This window comes from Colletes latitarsis, chromosome 12 (genome assembly GCF_051014445.1).
Source record: "Colletes latitarsis isolate SP2378_abdomen chromosome 12, iyColLati1, whole genome shotgun sequence".
NCBI lineage: Eukaryota > Metazoa > Arthropoda > Insecta > Hymenoptera > Colletidae > Colletes > Colletes latitarsis.
In genome coordinates this window covers 26,461,312-26,483,854 of record NC_135145.1, presented here as the reverse complement: position 1 = coordinate 26,483,854, position 22,543 = coordinate 26,461,312, and the positions used below count along the sequence as shown (strand labels likewise).

The following is a 22,543-nucleotide window of genomic DNA, read 5'->3' as shown; positions in this document are numbered from 1 at the left end:
ATTCTAATGCTCTATAACTCATTTCTTACTACTTGATACACCGTTTAATGTAGTTAGTTAGTTAGTATGTGAACATTTAGTATCCAGACCCTTGGTGACAGTCTGTTTTGCTCTTCTGAATGCTTTGTATCAAAAATTATCTATGAAATTCATAAATAAAGAAAGAAAACCACAATTTCTCAGCTGTAATAGTTGATAACTAATAGTAGAAATCAAGATCTATGTTTCTTAATACTCTTACAAGTGGTGTGCAATTCCCAGAGTTGATATTCCTTCACAATAAACCTTGAAACCATTTCTAACTATAAAAATTACAGAAATTAACCATTCTAATGCTCTATAACTCATTTCTTACTACTTGATACACTGTTTAATGTAGTTAGTTAGTTAGTATGTGAACATTTAGTATCCAAACCCTTCTCACTGTTTCCTTTTCAGTGTTCATTTGCCACTTTATTATACACAATTCCAGTAATCCACAGTTCTCAGTCAAATTGAACAGAACGTTTTGTACACATTTATTACGAGTAGGTAAGAATATTATAATAATAAATAAGAATAAATAAGAATAATTTATAACAATATTCGTCGTTACATATACTTAATATTGTTTGGTGCAGCTTATAATTCCTGAATGAAACACCTCAATTGGCTCTAGAACCGACTGAGAGGCGGCCATGATGGATTCGAGGGTGTCCAGCAGTCGGGGGTCGATAATCTGGTTGCAATTTTGAGCCATCGAAGGTCGTCCAAAGATCAAATCTGATTGGAGAATCCCTAGTCTGAGAATAACAGTGAGAATTGTCATTGTTTCCGTTTGGACCACCACCAGCCCCCAGACACTCGTCCGCAGATCTCGTGCTGGACCCTCCTGTACAGAAGCAGCGCGATGAAGGGTATCGCGAGGGTCTCCTTCTTGAAGAAGTACACGTAAATGGCGGCCATCAGCAGCGTCAGGTCGGTCACGTAGCCGACCGTGAATCGAACGTTCTTCTTGGCCTCCAGCGCCAGCTGCTCCCCGTTCAGACGACTGTGGGCTGGCTCCTCGGGGGATTCCCGCCTCAGAGGACGATACTTGCCCTTCTTGCTCTCGAGAGCCTTCTGCAGACGCTCCATCCTCAGGCCCACCGGCGTCTCTGGCCTGCTCCTGTCCCTGGAGCTGGACCTTCGAGTTCCCTCGTCCACGGACCTGTCTCTGGAAGGTGGTCTCCTGTCTTGCGAGGGAGCACGAGCTCTGGACCTCGAGGGAACGCCCCTCTCGACCGACACGTTCCTGGATCTTGGCGCGGGGGACTCGTTCCTAGCTCGACTGGGTCGCCTCTCGCGAGAGGGCGTCGTTCTCTTACCTTCTTGCTGCTCCTTCTTCACTTTCGCCGGTTGTTTCCTGCTCGACCTCGTCTCCACTCGACTTCTGTTCGTGTCTGGGTCCTCGGAGAACGAGGACCTCCGAGAGCTGGCCAAACTGTCGCCAAATCTCCGCTCCTCCGAGCTCCTGTAACTCAGGTGACTCGAGTGCTCTCTGACGATCTCGGTGTAGTGATTCACCACCGCCAGGCGGGCCTCGACGTCCTCTTCGTCCACCTCCTCTTCAGGGGTGGCTGACCGCATTTTAGCTTGAATCCTGCGGTTCTTGGCCGCCTCCCCCGCCGACAGAACACTATCCGTGTCAGACTCCGAGAGAACAGGTGTTCTGACTGGTTCTGGCTCGTCTTCCTCCTTCTTGCTCGCTGGTGGCGTCTTCCTGATAGGTTTCTCCGGCGGAATGGGCCTGCCAAAACTGTTCACAGGGATTGGTTCCTCCTTAGGCTTCTTCAGTATCGACTTCGGGACCACGTTAGGCAGAGACATGGGGGTTTCTTTGGTCGGTGTGGGGGGCGTCACGTCCAGAATCGGTATCCTGTGGGGCGGTGGGTCCGTTTCAACGTGCAGAACCGGCTTCCCCCTCGGATGATACGTGTCCTCCTCTTCCACCACCTGCCTAGCAAGGATCCTCGCCTTCAGCAACTTGATATCCTCGCTGTCAGCACTGCTCATCTCTTCGGAGGACTCTTCGGAGGACTCGATGCTTTCTTCCGCCTCCTCTTGCTTCTCTACTGCTAGGATTGGTTGAATCGCCTCTTCTTTGGAGGGTGTCGATTCTTCAGCTTCCACCAATGGCACGTAGCTGCTCTCGTGCCACCTGCGCAGCTGCGTAGCCGTGTCCTCCACTTTACCTGCCGCTATCTCCGCCTCGCCAGACAAATAAGGATCCGATCTCGCCTCCACAGGGGACAGCAAACTGGGCGTCGTTATTCTCAAGGGTGTCTTGATCCCCTCCGTCTGACCTTCGCTCGACCTCCTGCGGTTCTTCTTGCTCTGCCAGCTGATCAAGTTCTGAGTGGCGACGCTAGGATTGGACAGTCGTCTCCGCATTCGTACGTCCTGCGCTTCCGCGTCGATGTCCGCGTTCCCTTCGACCGTCGACGCCAGCTCTCCCGTGGTCCTCTCGAGTTGCGTCCTCCTCTTGGCGACCTCTGACGCCTCTTCAGCAGCCACCGCGCGATAGAAACGCTCCATGGCTCGTTCGTGCAGCAGCTCCGTGGAACTGACTGCCTCTCGAAGAGTCTCCACCACCTGGTGCTCCGCGCTGAACAGCTCTGGCAGAGACAGCGACATGGGCGGTGGGATCAGGTCCTCCATGTCTTCCGTCTCGCCTCCCACTGAAAGTACACCAACGATCCAGTAGTCACACTAGGAGTGCAAAGGGTTAAAATCGAAGTCTGACAATTGGGATCCCTTGTCTTACCTAAACTTTTCCCCTTGTCAGCGAAGTCCATGAGCTTCTTGGCCTGATCCTCGTCGTCAGGATACAAGACCAACATAAATTCCGAGCTCCCGTGCATCACAGACTCGTCATCCTCTCTGGGAGTCGTGGGGGATCCCGGTTTATCGTCCAAAGAGTTGCTCTTGACGAACGGGGATTCCGGATCGTCGACTATGGCTTGTTGCTTCGTCAAGGTCAGGCTTATCGAGGGACGCTGAAGACGCGGGGGACGCGTCGAAGCCTCTTCTTCGTAGTTTTCTTGAATCTTGGGCATCGAGAGCGGTGACATGCTGCGCTCCCTGGACATGGAGACTGATCGCGACCGAGATTCTCTGTACACTGAGCGTTTGGTAGATTCGTCGATGACAGGTGGCGCCACTGCAACGGTGGCGGGCCTTGGAACCGCTGGACTTTCCTTATTTAGACTCTGGTGCAACAAACAGACTTTGTCAGTTCAGATTTTCGAAATTTTAAATGTATCAATTCATACAAATTTGGTAACAATAGATGTTGTGTCGAAGCTCAAAGTTTGGGATCCACATTGGCTAATTGCATTAATCTTTCTGTCACTATTTTACATCCTTGTTTTCATCACTAAATTCATTGAAATTTCATCATGTATCATTAGCTAGCCAATTGTCATCAAAACAAGAGTTTCTGTAGTTCATATTGTCACCACAAGGGGGCATGAAACTATATGCATACACTGAAAGTGGAGTTGTAGATTGACTACTAGCATATTTCATTTCATGTGATTTTCTTATTGCTTCTTAATTATCAAACATTTCTTTTGGAAGAGGCTGACTACTAGCTACTGGATGACTATTGACACATTTACTGTAGTCCAAAACTCGGTATGAACATACGAGGTGACCTACTAAGTAGTAGAGTAACTACTTCAGTGTTTTGCCCTAAATCTGTCCTCTTTTGCATGGTTTTTTCCACAAAAGGCTGCATCTGATTTTCATAAAGAAATATAGACAGGGGATTGGAAGTAATTGCGATAGACACTATTTTACATCCTTGTTTTCATCACTAAATTCATTGAAATTTCATCATGTATCATTAGCTAGCCAATTGCCATCAAAACGAGAGTTTCAGTAGTTCATATTGTCACCACCAGGGGGCATGAAACTGTATGCAAACACTGAAAGTGGAGGTGTAGATTGACTACTAGCATATTTCATTTTATGTGATTTTCTTATTGCTTCTTAATTATCAAACACTTCTTTTGGAAGAGGCTGACTACTAGCTACTGGATGACTATTGACACATTTACTGTAGTACAAAACTCGGTATGAACATACGAGGTGACCTACTAAATAGTAGAGTAACTACTTCAGTGTCTTGCCCTAAATCTGTCCTCTTTTGCATGGTTTTTTCCACAAAAGGCTGTATCTGATTTTCATAAAGAAATATAGACAGGGGATTGGAAGTAATTGCGATAGACACTATTTTACATCCTCGTTTTCATCACTAAACTCATTGAAATTTCATCATGTATCATTAGCTAGCCAATTGCCATCAAAACAAGAGTTTCAGTAGTTCATATTGTCACCACTAGGGGGCATGAAACCATATGCAAACACTGAAAATGGAGGTGTAGATTGACTACTAGCATATTTCATTTTATGTGATTTTCTTATTGCTTCTTAATTATCAAACATTTCTTTTGGAAGAGGCTGACTACTAGCCACGGGATGACTATTGACACATTTACTGTAGTCCAAAACTCGGTATGAACATACGAGGTGACCTACTAAATAGTAGAGTAACTACTTCAGTGTTTTGCCCTAAATCTGTCCCCTTTTGCATGGTTTTTTCCACAAAAGGCTGTATCTGATTTTCATAAAGAAATATAGACAGGGGATTGGAAGTAATTGCGATGGACACTATTTTACATCCTTGTTTTCATCGCTAAATTCATTGAAATTTCATCATGTATCATTAGCTAGCCACTTGCCATCAAAACAAGAGTTTCAGTAGTTCATATTGTCACCACTAGGGGGCATGAAACCATATGCAAACACTGAAAATGGAGGTGTAGATTGACTACTAGCATATTTCATTTTATGTGATTTTGTTATTGCTTCTTAATTATCAAACACTTCTTTTGGAAGAGGCTGACTACTAGCTACTGGATGACTATTGACACATTTACTGTAGTACAAAACTCGGTATGAACATATGAGGTGACCTACTAAATAGTAGAGTAACTACTTCAGTGTTTTGCCCTAAATCTGTCCTCTTTTGCATGGTTTTTTCCACAAAAGGCTGCATCTGATTTTCATAAAGAAATATAGACAGGGGATTGGAAGTAATTGCGATAGACACTATTTTACATCCCTGTTTTCATCACTAAATTCATTGAAATTTCATCATGTATCATTAGCTAGCCAATTGCCATCGAAACAAGAGTTTCAGTAGTTCATATTGTCACCACTAGGGGGCATGAAACTATATGCGTACACTGAAAGTGGAGGTGTAGATTGACTACTAGCATATTTCATTTTATGTGATTTTGTTATTGCTTCTTAATTATCAAACATTTCTTTTGGAAGAGGCTGACTACCAGCTACTGGATGACTATTGACACATTTACTGTAGTACAAAACTCGGTATGGACATATGAGGTGACCTACTAAATAGTAGAGTAACTACTTCAGTGTTTTGCCCTAAATCTGTCCTCTTTTGCATGGTTTTTCCACAAAAGGCTGTATCTGATTTTCATAAAGAAATATAGACAGGGGATAGGAAGTAATTGCGATAGACACCATTTTACATCCTTGTTTTCATCACTAAACTCATTGAAATTTCATCATGTATCATTAGCTAGCCAATTGCCATCAAAACAAGAGTTTCAGTAGTTCATATTGTCACCACTAGGGGGCATGAAACTATATGCATACACTGAAAATGGAGGTGTAGATTGACTACTAGCATATTTCATTTTATGTGATTTTCTTATTGCTTCTTAATTATCAAACACTTCTTTTGGAAGAGGCTGACTACTAGCTACTGGATGACTATTGACACATTTACTGTAGTCCAAAACTCGGTATGAACATATGAGGTGACCTACTAAATAGTAGAGTAACTACTTCAGTATTTTGCCCTAAATCTGTCCTCTTTTGCATGGTTTTTTCCACAAAAGGCTGCATCTGATTTTCATAAAGAAATATAGACAGGGGATTGGAAGTAATTGCGATAGACACTATTTTACATCCTTGTTTTCATCACTAAATTCATTGAAATTTCATCATGTATCATTAGCTAGCCAATTGCCATCAAAACAAGAGTTTCAGTAGTTCATATTGTCACCACTAGGGGGCATGAAACTATATGCATACACTGAAAATGGAGGTGTAGATTGACTACTAGCATATTTCATTTCATGTGATTTTCTTATTGCTTCTTAATTATCAAACACTTCTTTTGGAAGAGGCTGACTACTAGCTACTGGATGACTATTGACACATTTACTGTAGTACAAAACTCGGTATGAACATATGAGGTGACCTACTAAATAGTAGAGTAACTACTTCAGTGTCTTGCCCTAAATCTGTCCTCTTTTGCATGGTTTTTTCCACAAAAGGCTGTATCTGATTTTCATAAAGAAATATAGACAGGGGATTGGAAGTAATTGCGATAGACACTATTTCACATCCTTGTTTCCATCACTAAATTCATTGAAAATTCATCATGTATCATTAGCTAGCCAATTGCCATCAAAACAAGAGTTTCAGTAGTTCATATTGTCCCCACTAGGGGGCATGAAACCATATGCAAACACTGAAAGTGGAGTTATAGATTGACTACTAGCATATTTCATTTTATGTGATTTTCTTATTGCTTCTTAATTATCAAACATTTCTTTTGGAAGAGGCTGACTACTAGCTACTGGATGACTATTGACATATTTACTGTAGTACAAAACTCGGTATGAACATATGAGGTGACCTACTAAATAGTAGAGTAACTACTTCAGTGTTTTGCCCTAAATCTGTCCTCTTTTGCATGGTTTTTTCCACAAAAGGCTGCATCTGATTTTCATAAAGAAATATAGACAGGGGATTGGAAGTAATTGCGATGGACACTATTTTACATCCTCGTTTTCATCACTAAATTCATTGAAATTTCATCATGTATCATTAGCTAGCCAATTGCCATCAAAGCAAGAGTTTCAGTAGTTCATATTGTCACCACCAGGGGCATGAAACTGTATGCAAACACTGAAAGTAGAGTTATAGATTGACTACTAGCATATTTCATTTTATGTGATTTTCTTATTGCTTCTTAATTATCAAACATTTCTTTTGGAAGAGACTGACTACTAGCCACGGGATGACTATTGACACATTTACTGTAGTACAAAACTCGGTATGAACATATGAGGTGACCTACTAAATAGTAGAGTAACTACTTCAGTGTTTTGCCCCAAATCTGTCCTCTTTTGCATGGTTTTTTCCACAAAAGGCTGTATCTGATTTTCATAAAGAAATATAGACAGGGGATTGGAAGTAATTGCAATAGACACTATTTTACATCCTTGTTTTCATCACTAAATACATTGAAAATTCATCATGTATCATTAGCTAGCCAATTGCCATCAAAACAAGAGTTTCAGTAGTTCATATTGCCACCACTAGGGGGCATGAAACTATATACACTGAAAGTGGAGGTGTAGATTGACTACTAGCATATTTCATTTTATGTGATTTTGTTATTGCTTCTTAATTATCAAACACTTCTTTTGGAAGGGGCTGACTACTAGCTACTGGATGACTATTGACACATTTACTGTAGTCCAAAACTCGGTATGAACATTTGAGGTGACCTACTAAATAGTAGAGTAACTACTTCAGTCTTTTGCCCTAAATCTGTCCTCTTTTGCATGGTTTTTTCCACAAAAGGCTGCATCTGATTTTCATAAAGAAATATAGACAGGGGATTGGAAGTAATTGCGATGGACACTATTTTACATCCTCGTTTTCATCGCTAAACTCATTGAAATTTCATCGTGTATCATTAGCTAGCCAATTGCCATCAAAACAGGAGTTTCAGTAGTTCATATTGTCACCACTAGGGGGCATGAAACTGTATGCAAACACTGAAAGTGGAGGTGTAGATTGACTACTAGCATATTTCATTTTATGTGATTTTCTTATTGCTTCTTAATTATCAAACATTTCTTTTGGAAGAGGCTGACTACTAGCTACTGGATGACTATTGACACATTTACTGTAGTACAAAACTCGGTATGAACATATGAGGTGACCTACTAAATAGTAGAGTAACTACTTCAGTGTTTTGCCCTAAATCTGTCCTCTTTTGCATGGTTTTTTCCACAAAAGGCTGTATCTGATTTTCATAAAGAAATATAGACAGGGGATTGGAAGTAATTGCGATGGACACTATTTTATATCCTTGTTTTCATCGCTAAATTCATTGAAATTTCATCATGTATCATTAGCTAGCCAATTGCCATCAAAAGAAGAGTTTCAGTAGTTCATATTGTCACCACTAGGGGGCATGAAACCATATGCAAACACTGAAAGTGGAGGTGTAGATTGACTACTAGCATATTTCATTTTATGTGATTTTCTTATTGCTTCTTAATTATCAAACACTTCTTTTGGAAGAGGCTGACTACTAGCTACTGGATGACTATTGACACATTTACTATAGTACAAAACTCGATATGAACATACGAGGTGACCTACTAAATAGTAGAGTAACTACTTCAGTGTTTTGCCCTAAATCTGTCCTCTTTTGCATGGTTTTTTCCACAAAAGGCTGCATCTGATTATCATAAAGAAATATAGACAGGGGATTGGAAGTAATTGCGATGGACACTATTTTACATCCTTGTTTTCATCACTAAATTCATTGAAATTTCATCATGTAGTATTAGCTAGCCAATTGCCATCAAAAGAAGAGTTTCAGTAGTTCATTTTGTCACCACTAGGGGGCATGAAACCATATGCAAACACTGAAAGTAGAGTTATAGATTGACTACTACTAATTATCAAACTACTTCTTTTGGAAGGGGCTGACTACTTGCTCATTTGCTCTATTAGAAAACTTGCCACATACAATTGTGACGACCCAATAAATAGTAAAAATGCTTGCCTCGTTAGTGGGTACGTCCACGTTAATACTCGAACGGTCAACGTGGTTCTCAACGCGACTCTCGTGCTTTGCAATGGAATGATCCTTCGATCTGGCAGGTGGAACAGGCGCTGCATCCGGTTTCTCCAGCGTGTCCAGAGCAAAAGTGACCCTGCTGTCGGCCCTCGATGGTCTGCTGAGCCTCTGTGCGGACACTGAGCGGCTGCTCGGCCCGAAATCCACGTCTTCGTCTCTGGTGCGAGCCTCCTCCCGCGTCAGGCTTCTGGTCCTCTGCGTTGGCACTGCGAAGCTCACCTCTCGCTTCTCTCTCGACCGAATTTCTCGATGACTCTGCGACTTCCCGCCCAACGAAGGTGTCATTATACTAGACATTCGAACAGAGTATATCAGAGAGCATCAGAATCAAGCATTCTGTGCCGAAATTTCAAGTTTCAAGCCCTCTATATCGCTTGGAAACGATATAAACAAACTGTTTCGCTAACTCTCAAACTTAACGGTTTGTTGAGCTCTGTAACCGAGCTGGACAGCCTCAACTCACCCTCTTTTTAAGTCTGGAATGAAGATTACGTCACTCTCTTCGCTAGGCTCGCTGACCCCGTAGGGATTCTCAGCCTTGACTCGAAACTTGTACTCGGATCCTTCGATCAGTTCCGACAGGGTCACTTTGGTCTGTCTGCTGGTGATTGCCTTCAGCCACACGTCCCAGCCAATCTGCACAGAGCGAATACACTATTGAGCAGTCATCTTTACTAACAAGAAGAGCTTATTCAGCCAGTTTGCGCTTACTCTGTAATATTCAACGATGTAAGTGCCGATCTTGCAGCCCCCGTCGTCCTCTGGCTCCTTCCACGATAGAGTAACCGATCTGCCTAACGTCATAGTGACTGTTGCCTTCCCAGGAGCAGCTGGTCGATCTACAAACGAGCAAAATGACTGTCGTATCGAAGGCGTAGAACGATTTCGTTTCGATCGCAACGACCTGTAACGGTGACGAGGAACGACGTGGAGTCCTCCCCAAGTTTATTTACAGCTTTGACAGTGTACTCTCCTCTGTCGACGCGTTTGGCGTCGGGGATCTTCAGGACGGATTCGCCGTCCATCGTTTCGAAGATGTGTCTCGCGTCGTTGGGTATCAGATCCCCGTCGTGGTACCAAAACACGACTGGCGACGGTCTTCCAGCCAAGGACACCTTCAATCTGACGGTCTCGTCCTGTTCGAAGAGGAGACCGTCCTCGTACTGGCGCGGGAGCCGAATTTTTGGGGGTGCTAGCCGTGCGGAACGTCACGAAACATCGAGAATAATTGACAATTAATCTGTTAGCCCGTTTCTGTAGCGACAACTCGATTATCAAAGACCCGGGAAAGCGTAACGAATGAAAACAAAGCTTGACATCCTGCAAACCTTCCAGAACCAATCTCGACTTGGTACTAGCGTGACCGGCTCTGTTGGTAGCCGTGCACTTTATTTCGCCCTCGTCGTTCAGGGCGGTTTGGTGAATCAGAAGGACGCTTCTGCCGCTGTCCGTGATGATCCTAGTCCGTCTGCTGCTGAAGATTTCGAAGCCGTCCTTGAACCACGAAATCTTCGGCAGCGGCGTCCCGGTGAATCGGACCACGAATTCCGCCTGAGAATCGAAATTAACGTTACGAAGTGTTGGAAGCTGTTCTCTCAAAATTTCACACAAATAGCAATTCCCCTTTTGATAGTATGGCTCTAAAGGGTTAAACCTTACATGTGCTACAATCTTTTAAGACTATAATTAACAGAAAACTAAAAATCTTCATATTTGTCAATTGAACCTTATATTTTTCATTTATTATGTATACATTTGGTCCCAATAAAGTATCAGAAGCTGTGTTCTTAAAAAATAGCAAAGATAGAAATTCCTCTGTTGGAACTATAGCTCTAAAGAGTTAAATTTTTCAAGTGCTACAAATTCTTTTGGGGTTATGGTTCAGAGAAAACTAGAGATCTTCAGATTTTTCAATTGACCCCCGTATTATTCATTTATTATGTAAACATATGGTCCAAATAAAGTATCAGAAGCTGTTTTCTCTAAAATCAATTAAGATAGCAATTCCCCTTTTGATAGTATGGCTCTAAAGGGCTAAACTAATCATGTGCTACAATTTTTTAAGGCTACAATTAACAGAAAACTAGAAATCTTTAGATTTTTTAATGGAACCTGGCATTATTCATTCATTATGTAAACATATGGTCCAAATAAAGTGTTAGAAGCTGTTTTCTTGAAGACTAGCAGAGATTGCAATTCCCCTTTTGATAGTATGGCTCCAGAGGATTAAGCTTTTCATGTACTACAAATTGTTTTGGGGTTATGGTTAATAGAAACCTAGAGATCTTTAAATATTTTGATGGAACCTTGTATTATTCATTTATTATGTATAAATATGGTCCAAATAAAGTGTTAGAAGCTGTTTTCTCAAAAACTATCAAAGATAGCAATTACCCTTTTGATAGTGTGACTCTAAAGAGCTCAGCTTTTCATGTGCTACAATCTTTCAGGGCTACAATTAACAGAAAACTAGAAATCTTTAGATTTTTCAATTCAACCTGGTATTATTCATTCATTATGTAAACATATGGTCCAAATAAAGTATCAGAACCTGTTTTCTCATAAATTAGCAAAGATAGCACTTCCCCTTTTGATAGTATGGCTCTAAAGGGTTAAACTGTTCATGTGTTACCAATTCTTTTGGGGTTATGGTTAAGAAAATCTAGACATCTTTAGATTTCTTAATGGAACTTGGTATTATTTGTTTATTCTGTATACATATGGCACAAATAAAGTATCAGAAGCTGTTTTCTCAAAAATTAGCAAAGATAGCAATTCCCCTTTTGACAGTATGGCTCTAAAGAGCTAAACTTTTCATGGTCTACAATCTTTCAGGGTTACAATTAACAGAAAACCAGAAATCTTCAGATTTCTTAATGGAATCTGGTATTATTCGCCAATTATGTATACATATGGGTCCAAATAAATAGTTAGAAGCTGTTTTCTTAAAGTCTAGCAAAGATTGCAATTCTTCTTTTGATAGTATGGCTATAAAGAGTTAAACTTTTCATGTGGTATAAATTCATTTGGGGGCTATGGTAAAAGAAAAGTAGAGATCTTTAGATTTTTTAATGGAATATGGTATTATCTGTTTATTATGTAAACATGTGGGCCAAATATAGTGTTAGAAGCTGTTTTGTTAAAGGCTAGTTGAGATAGCAATTCCCCTTTTGATAGTGTGGCCCCAGAGAGATAAACTTTTGGAGCTTTGGTTACCAGAAAACTAGATATCTTAAGATTTTTCAATTGAACTTGTTATTATTCGCTTATTATGGACACATATGGCCCAAATAAACTATCAGAACCTGTTTTCTCAGTAATTAGCAAAGATAGCAATTCCCCTTTTGACAGTATGGCTCTAAAGAGCTAAACTTTTCATGTTCTACAATCTTTCAGGGTTACAATTAACAGAAAACCAGAAATCTTCAGGTTTTTTAATGGAATATGGTATTATTTGTTTATTATGTATACATGGGGGCCAAATATAGTGTTAGAAGCTGTTTTCTTAAAGGCTAGTTGAGATAGGAATTCCCCTTTTGATAGTGTGGCCCCAGAGAGATAAACTTTTGGAGCTTTGGTTACCAGAAAACTAGATATCTTAAGATTTTTTAATGGAATTTGGTATTATTCGCTTATTATGGACACGTATGGCCCAAATAAACTATCAGAACCTGTTTTCTCATAAATTAGCAAAGATAGCACTTCCCCTTTTGATAGTATGGCTCTAAAGGGTTAAACTGTTCATGTGTTACCAATTCTTTTGGGGTTATGGTTAAGAAAATCTAGAGATCTTAAGATTTCTTAATGGAACTTGGTATTATTCGTTTATTATGTATACATATGGCCCAAATAAAGTATCAGAAGCTGTTTTCTCAAAAATTAGCAAAGATAGCAATTCCCCTTTTGACAGTATGGCTCTAAAGAGCTAAACTTTTCATGTTCTACAATCTTTCAGGGTTACAATTAACAGAAAACTAGAAATCTCCAGATTTCTTAATGGCACCTGGTAGTATTTGTCAATTATGTATACATATAGGTCCAAATATAGTGTTAGAAGCTGTTTTCTCAGTAATTAGCAAAGATAGCACTTCCCCTTTTGATAGTATGGCTATAAAGAGTTAAACTTTTCATGTGCTACAATCTATCAGGGCTACAATTAACAGAAAACTAGAAATCCTTAGATTTTTTAATGGATTCTGGTATTATTAATTCATTATGTAGACATATGATCCAAATAAAGTGTTAGAAGCTGTTTTCTTAAAGACTAGCAGAGATAGCAATTCTCATTTTGATAGTATGGCTCTAAAGGGTTAAACTTTTCATGTCCTACAAACTTTTTTGAGGCTATGGTTAAGTGAACACTGCAAATCTTCAGATTTTTTAATGGAACCTGGTATTATTCCTTTATTATGTATAAATGTGACCCAAATAAAGTATCAGAAGCTGTTTTCTCAGTAATTAGCAAAGATAGCAATTCCCCTTTTGATAGTATGGCTATAAAGAGTTAAACTTTTCATGTGGTATAAATTCTTTTGGGGCTATGGTAAAAGAAAAGTAGAGATCTTTAGATTTTTTAATGGAATATGGTATTATCTGTTTATTATGTAAACATGTGGGCCAAATATAGTGTTAGAAGCTGTTTTCTTAAAGACTAGCAGAGATAGCAATTCTCATTTTGATAGTATGGCTCTGAAGGGTTAAACTTTTCATGCCCTACAAATTTTTTTGAGGCTATGGTTAAGTGAACACTGGAGATCTTTAGATTTTTTAATGGAACCTGGTATTATTCCTTTATTATGTATAAATGTGGTCCAAATAAAGTGTCAGAAGCTATTTTCTCAAGGAACTAGCAAAGATAGCAATTCCCCCTTTGATAGTATGGCTCTAAAGGGCTAAACTTTTCATGTGGTATAAATTCTTTTGGGGTTATGGTTAAAAGAATACTAGAGATCTGTAAATTTTTGAATGAAACTTGGTATTATTCATTTATTATGTATAAATATGGTCCAAATAAAGTGTTAGAAGCTGTTTCCTCAAAATTTAATACCAAAAGCAATCACCCCTCCTCTTAGTATGGCTCTAAAGGGCTAAACTTTTCATGTTCTACAATCTTTCAGGGCTACAATTAACAGAAAACTAGAAATCTTTAGATTTTTTAATGGATTCTGGTATTATTCATTCATTATGTAAACTTATGGTCCAAATAAAGTGTTAGAAGCTGTTTTCTTATAGACTAGCAGAGATAGCAATTCTCATTTTGATAGTATGGCTCTAAAGAGTTAAACTTTTCATGTCCTACAAATTTTTTTGAGGCTATGGTTAAGTGAACACTGGAGATCTTTAGATTTTTTAATGAAACCTGGTATTATTCCTTTATTATGTATAAATGTGGTCCAAATAAAGTGTCAGAAGCTGTTTTCTCAAAAACTAGCAAAGATAGCAATTCCCCCTTTGATAGTATGGCTCTAAAGAGCTAAACTTTTCATGTTCTACAATCTTTCAGGGTTACAATTAACAGAAAACCAGAAATCTCCAGATTTCTTAATGGAACCTGGTATTATTTGTCAATTATGTATACATATGGTCCAAATAAATAGTTAGAAGCTGTTTTCTTAAAGACTAGCAAAGATTGCAATTCCCCTTTTGATAGTATGGCTATAAAGAGTTAAACTTTTCATGTGCTACAATCTTTTAGGGCTACAATTAACAAAAAACTAGAAATTTTCAGATTTTTTAATGGAACCTGGTATTATTCGCCAATTATGTATACATATGGGTCCAAATATAGTGTTACAGGGGGGGTGGGGGTTTCGAGAGCTCCAGCAAGTATTCCAAAACATAGTAACCTTAGTTCTCATCAAACTGCTGAAATACTAAGACAGCAACTACAAAAGTGATTCTGAGAGACCCAATTGCGCCCCAACAAAATCAGGTCCACCAAAAACACAGAGTATAATTTGACTTAATTTCTAATCTGGAAGCTCCTGTGTGACGTAAACAATGAAAAAAATGTTTTGTTCTTCGAGTTTCATTAACAAAACACGCCTATAAAGGGTACAAAAGCTGAAAATCCGTGTCAAAAGATTACCAATATCTGAGTTACTCTAGAAGAGAATTACCTGTTCGTTTTCGAGGACGACCGTGTCCTTGAGCTCAAGGTCAAAGTAGGGTGCGGACGCGGCGGACCTTTGCAAGGTCACTGTCAGCGGATCGGAGATCTCGCTGGGTCGCGACAGTCCAATAGCGTTCTGCGCCCTGACCCTGAACTGGTAGCGCCACCCTGGCTCGAGGCCGCTCAAGGTCAGTTCGGGGAAGGTGCAAAGCCCCGGGGTGCTGCGCACCCAGTGCGGCGAACCCAGTCTCCTGTGCTCCACCAGGTAGCCCACGATGGCCGAGCCACCGTTGCTCGGTGACCTCTCCCATCGAATGGCGACCACATCTGGCTGCGATTCGTCCGCCCCTGGGATTAAAATCGGCTTCCCTGGCGCCGCTGGAAGACCTGAAACGACAACAATTGGTGGGACTGTTTCCCCTTTCCATGCACGTGTCGGAAATATTTCTGGTTTTTGTGGCGACAGTAGTGTTCTACTTTACCGACTGAAGGTACGAAATCGAGGCTTGATATGGTAGAAATATTAATGTTAATGGGTGAAGTTTGTTTGAGAGATGAAGTGGGAATTCTCCGTGGTTTCTAAGGAATATTTAGTGTGTTTGTTAGGGTTTTATGGGTATTTTTTTCGTGTTGGAGCGCCATCTGTTGGTTGAGTGCAACAGTGTGGCCAGATCTGGCATTATTGAGTGCATCCACGTCGATAATAGTGATGATGAATTTACTTAGCGTTTAATGGAGTGGTGTACGTGAGTTTCACACTTCGTATAACTTCGGGAAATGGATAAAGAAGGCTAGTGTGAGCGTTTCTTTCTTGCTCTTGCAACAGCTGAAATACGACTACGCGATAATGAGCTTACGATTGCAAATCTCGACTGTAAAATTTTTACTTTCCAACCTATGTAAGGTATATGGAAAGTATGGTAATAAAAGAAAAATTTGGAAAATTCTTTTTAGAGGAAATACACGTTTTAAGACCTGATTATATTGAGATTATTAAAAAGAGAGAAACTTTTTTTTTTTTGATGTGCCTGTTTACGTATGTGGGGGTCAATTACAATTATTTTTGGGGGGATATATATGACCCTGAAATACTACACATTTTCTAGAAAAAATTCGAAAAGGTCAAATTTTTTGGAGAAATTAAAAAATTTTAAATCGTTTTGAAAAAATTATTTTTGGTTGCAGAGGTTGATAGTAAGCATTTTTGGTGATTAGGCATACCCCTGAAATTCTACTCATTTCTGAGAAAAAAATTCCTAAATGAAAATATAATTCCAGGCCAGAAATTTCATTCGAATTTTTAAAACATCATAACTTTTGAACGGATTGGACGATTTTAATTTTCAAAAACGCAAACGACGCGTATTTAGATAAAGAATATGTAGAAATAGCAAAAATATTCGAAAAGTTTAACCTTGACCCCGCAAAATTAGAAAAACCCCATAAAAATGGTCCAATTTTAAAACTTCAAATTTCAAACAGCCATAACTCCTACAATTGTGAACATATTTCAATGAAACTTTTTTTTGAAGTAGAGTTCATAGGTACCTACAAAAAAGTATTAGAAAACTTTTCTGTGGGGCGCCAAACAAAAATACTAAAAATAAAAGAATTCGTTACCGAAAATATAGTGTCTGATCATGAATGAATGACTCCCCTGAAATTTCATGTGTTTCAAATCGTTCTGAAAAAATTATTTTTAGTTGCAGGGATCGATTACCATCATTTTTGGTGAATAGACATACCCTCGAAATCCTACACACTTTCGAGAAAAAAATTCCTAAATGAAAATATAATTCAAAAGACATCATAAAACATCATAACTTCCGAACGGATTGGACGATTTTAATGTTTAAAAAAGCAAACTACGCGTATTTTGGTGGAGAATATGTACAAATCTCAAAAATATTCGAAAAGTTGGTGCTTGACCCCGCAAAATTAGAAAAACCCCATAAAAATGGTCCAATTTTCAAACGACCATAACTCCTACAATAGTGAATAAATTTCAATGAAACTTTTTTCTGAAGTAGACTTCATGGGTATCTACAAAAAAGTATTAGACAACTTTTTTGTAGGACGTCAAACAAAATTACTAAAAATAAAAGAATTCGTTACCGAAAATATAGTGTCTGATCATGAATGAATGATTCCCCTAAAATTTCGTGTGCTTCAAATCGTTCTGAAAAAATTATTTTTAGTTACAGAGGTCGATTACAATCATTTTTGGTGAATAGACAAACCCCCGAATTCCTGCTCATTTTTGAGAAAAAAATTCAGAAGTGGCGAAACTTTAAACATTAATAACTTTTTAACGAAGCCTCGATCAACAAATTGATATTCTTGATTTTCGTCTTATTTCGGCCTCTAGAATCCCCCATTAAAATTCTCCCATTAAAATGTGGCCGAACACCGTGTATAGCACAGTTTATTTTCCTGTTTATTATTAATTTCAATTTACCTACCCCTTGATGGCACTTTCGTACACTTTTTTACTATTTTTCTCACAGTTTTACCTTTCTATTTTATTATCATACTCAAAATTCACATACAAAGTATGAATATCTGTTGTATCCATAAAAAAAACAATAATATTTACTGTACAGTGCTTCCACGAGAAGAAGCCACATCGTGTTTACATCCCCACTCCTGTTGCAGTGCCCAGACTCACGTGATTGGTCGACAACAGTGACGAAGGTCGCGTGACAGCCAATCAGCGGACAGCAACAGGAGTGGGGATGTAAACAGTGCCTTCTTTTCATCGAAGGTCAATACTCTGCAATTTAATAATCTAAATAAAAATAGAATGAAGTTGGCTGGTCAAAAGTACAATCAACGTCTCAGTTGGTGAGAAAACGAAACTTTATTTTGCAGTAAAGAGAAATGATAGGTATGTTGTAGTCTCGCATAGTATTCGTACCCTGAGGACGGCGCAACAGTGGCCCTCGGATTGCCAAACGTTTCGAATTTTATTTTGGGAGCGCCACCTGCGGACCTGTGTTAGGCTTCGAGCGTTCGAGCATCGTTCTGGCACGTGCTATCCGTGAACTTATTAACAACCGAAACTCTCCGAAGAATTCACTTTTCGAATAAACATAAAATGAAACTGGGCACACCTGAAAGATTTCTTCCAACAAATTAATTAATTTTTTTTTTCGTCGAATTGTCGATTTATCTTGAAACTTCATTTTTGATTTTTAGTAATTTTGTTTGATGATCTACAGAAAAGTTGTCTAATACTTTTTTGTAGGTAGCTATGAGCTTTATATTAGAAAAAAGTTTCATTGAAATATATTGACTATTGTAGCAGTTATGGTCGTTTGAAGATCGGACCATTTTTAGGGGGTTTTTGTCATTTTCCGGGGTCAAGGACCAACTTTTCGATTATTTTTGCGATTTGTACATATTTTCCACCAAAATACGCGTAGTTTGCTTTTTTAAACGTTAAAATCGTCCAAACCGTTCGGAAGTTATGATGTTTTATGATGTTTTTTGAATTATATTTTCATTTAGGAATTTTTTTCTAGAAAGTGGATAGGATTTCGAGGGTATGTCTATTCACCAAAAATGACTGTAATTGATCCCTGCTACTAAAAATAATTTTTTCAGAACGATTTCAGACACATAAAATTTTAGGGGAATCATTCATTCATGATCAGACACTATATTTTCGGTAACGAATTCTTTTATTTTTAGTATTTTTGTTTGACGTCCTACAGAAACGTTGTCTAATACTTTTTTGTAGATACCCATGAGCTCTACTTTAGAAAAAAGTTTCATTGAAATATATTCACTATTGTAGCAGTTATGGTCGTTTGAAAATCGGACCATTTTTATGGGGTTTTTGTCACTTTACGGGGTTAAGGAACAACTTTTCGATTATTTTTGCGATTTGTACATATTCTCCACCAAAATACGCGTAGTTTGCTTTTTTAAACATTAAAATCGTCCAATCCGTTCGGAAGTTATGATGTTTTATGATGTTTTTTGAATTATATTTTCATTAGGAATTTTTTTCTCGAAAATGCGTAGAATTTCAGGGGTATGTATAAGGACCAAAAATAATTGTAATTGACCCCTGCAACTAAAAATAATTTTTTCAGAACGATTTGAAACACACGAAATTTTAGGGGAATCATTCATTCATGATCAGACACTATATTTTCGGTAAAGAATTCTTTTATTTTTAGTATTTTTGTTTGACGTCCTACAGAAACGTTGTCTAATACTTTTTTGTAGATACCCATGAGCTCTACTTTAGAAAAAAGTTTCATTGAAATATATTCACTATTGTAGTAGTTATGGCCGTTTGAAAATCGGACCATTTTTAGGGGGTTTTTGTCATTTTCCGGGGTCAAGGACCAACTTTTCGATTATTTTTGCGATTTGTACATATTTTCCACCAAAATACGCGTAGTTTGCTTTTTTAAACGTTAAAATCGTCCAAACCGTTCGGAAGTTATGACGTTTTATGATGTTTTTTGAATTATATTTTCATTAGGAATTTTTTTCTCGAAAATGCGTAGAATTTCAGGGGTATGTATAAGGACCAAAATTAATTGTAATTGACCCCTGCAACTAAAAATATTTTTTTTAGAACGATTTGAAACACACAAAATTTTAGGGGAATCATTCATTCATGATCAGACACTATATTTTCGGTAACGAATTCTTTTATTTTTAATATTTTTATTTGACGTCCTATAGAAAAGTTGTCTAATACTTTTTTGTAGCTACCCATGAGCTCTACTTCAGAAAAAAGTTTCATTAAAATATATTCGCAATTGTAGGAGTTATGGCCGTTTGAAGATCGGACCATTTTTAGGGGGTTTTTGTCATTTTCCGGGGTCAAGGACCAACTTTTCGATTATTTTTGCGATTTGTACATATTCTCCATCAAAATACGCGTAGTTTGCTTTTTTGAACATTAAAATCGTCCAATCCGTTCGGAAGTTATGATGTTTTATGATGTTTTTTGAATTATATTTTCATTTGGGAATTTTTTTCTCGAAAATGCGTAGAATTTCAGGGATATGCATAAGGACCAAAAATAATTGTAATTGACCCCTGCAACTAGAAATAATTTTTTCAGAATGATTTGAAACACACGAAATTTTAGGGGAATCATTCATTCATGATCAGACACTATATTTTCGATAACGAATTCTTTTGTTTTTAGTATTTTTGTTTGACGTCCTATAGAAAAGTTGCCTAATACTTTTTTTTAGGTACCCATGAGCTCTGTTTCAGAAAAAAGTTTCATCAAAATATATTCACTATTGTAGCAGTTATGGTCGTTTGAAAATTGGACCATTTTTATGGGGTTTTTGTCACTTTACAGGGTTAAGGAACAACTTTTCGAGTATTTTTAGAATTTCTACATATTCTCCACCAAAATACGCGTAGTTTGCTTTTTTGAACATTAAAATCGCCCAATCCATTCGGAAGTTATGATGTTTTATGATGTTTTTTGAATTATATTTTCATTTAGGAATTTTTTTCTCGAAAATGCGTAGAATTTCAGGGGTATGTATAATGACCAATAATAATTGTAATTGACCCCTGCAACTAATTATAATTTTTTCAGAACGATTTGAAACACACGAAATTTTAGGGGAATCATTCATTCATGATCAGACATTTGATTTTCGTTAAAGAATTTTTTTCTCGAAAGTGAGTAGGATTTCAGGGATACGCCAAATCACCAAAAATGATTATAATTGACTCCCTCAGATAAAAATAATTTTTTCAGAACGATTTGCAATTCTTTGATTTCGTCGAAAAATTTGCCCACATTCCTGAATTTTTTTCTCGAAAATGCGTAGGATTTCAGTGGTATGTATATTCACCAAAAATGATTGCAATTGACCCCTCCAACTAAAAATAATTTTTCCAGAACGATTTGAAATTTTTTAATTTAATTGTTAATAACTTTTCAACGAATTATTTTCTCCTCTGGAATCCCCCATTAAAATTTTTCCCACGGATGGCCAAACAACCTGTATACAAATTTTTTAAAATAATCACCTAATAATACACACCTTAATTAATCGAATAATCCTTATTATAACATTTGTACTTAATTAATTGTTTATTACCACACTCCCACCATATATTCAATAACTATTATTAAATAATTCCTTACGAACTACAGATGTGTATCAGTCACGTGGCCAAACTAACGCGATCACACAAGTGGAATCACGTTTATTCGTTAAAATCGTTTATTATTCCATAAACATTTAATAATCCAGGTTAATAACTAATACCTTTGTCTGACTTCAATTAACTCTTCAATAAGTTCCATTTTCTTTACGATTTATGACTTGAACCACAGATTGCAAGACATTTAACTCTACAAGACCCTAGTTTTAGGTTAGGTTCCTCCCCCACGAATTCGTATTCCCACCATTTTCACAATCGATCGTATTAGTTTGGCCAGGTTGGTAGCTAAAACAGCGCCAAAAATGGCGATTATTCAACACGGGGGGGGGCTCAGCAAACACAGCGAAGACAGTTACCCCCGCGTGGCTCACCACCAATCAGTCAAACGGCGCGCGTAGCATGACAGATCAGCCTAATTTTAGACATCATCCCACTATCGGAGCAAGCCAATCAAGCCCAGAGAGCGTCGTCGTTCTCGAGGCACCCGGGGGACTCCATGTCACCAAAGCACCCCAAGCACCCCTCGAAACCAACCCCCAACAGGTCAAAAAACGCCACCGCGAGCAGGTCAACAAGCCTGGAGGGGCCGTCCACCGGGAGCTGCGGACCTCCCATGTCGCGAGACGACACCTAGCCAAGATGGCGGCGCTCGCAGATGTCGCTGACGCCCGCCCGCGGTCCTCGATCCCCGATCATCCCCCGATAAGCGGATTGTCTAACCTGATCCCTCCCAGCGCGGCCTCCTGGAGGCGCCGCCGCCAGCCAGGCTCTTCGAGTAGTGGCTCTTCGTGGTGGTGTTGCCCATGGTGTCTGTTCCTCGTCCACGCCGAGCCTGGCCCCGACGATCACTCCGTTCCTGGCCAGTTTTCCGATGGTTCCGGAACGCCCGGCAGCCGGAAGCCCGTCATCGATCGACAGTTCGATGAAAATAGCCGTGGAAACGGGGGAAAACCGTCGAGCCGAACGACGGTCCGTCCGCGACGACGGATCGACCGAGTCGAGGGGCCAGACAGAGACGGACTGAGACGGGGAGGGAGACGGAGAGAGACTCGGCTCGATATAGCGCGAGGCTCGCTGCGGCACTGCCGGACCTGCTCCGCGGCCGGCGACCGTGGCGACGCCAGGCGAGCTATCTTTGTCCCTCCCCCTTCGTCTCCCACCCAACGCCTCCGTTGCTCGAAAATCTCCTTTGGAATGCTCAACTTCTCCGACTAGACACCCTCCTCTTGACTGCCTGGACGACAGACATTTTTCGGGAC

At 39.2% G+C, this 22,543-nt stretch overlaps 1 protein-coding gene across 1 annotated transcript; it reads right to left on the bottom strand.

Annotated features, from left to right (window-relative positions):
• Positions 1-481: 481 nt before the first annotated feature.
• LOC143348976 (uncharacterized) lies at positions 482-22,320 on the bottom strand. The gene is made up of 9 exons (XM_076779779.1): positions 22,005-22,320; positions 15,130-15,509; positions 10,339-10,561; positions 9,915-10,202; positions 9,722-9,849; positions 9,474-9,646; positions 8,936-9,299; positions 2,786-3,230; positions 482-2,699 (listed from the first exon to the last, which is right to left on the bottom strand). Exons 1-9 carry the CDS (start codon positions 22,087-22,089, stop codon positions 805-807), a joined length of 3,981 nt encoding a protein of 1,326 aa, XP_076635894.1. The 5' UTR covers positions 22,090-22,320; the 3' UTR covers positions 482-804.
• Positions 22,321-22,543: the final 223 nt, after the last annotated feature.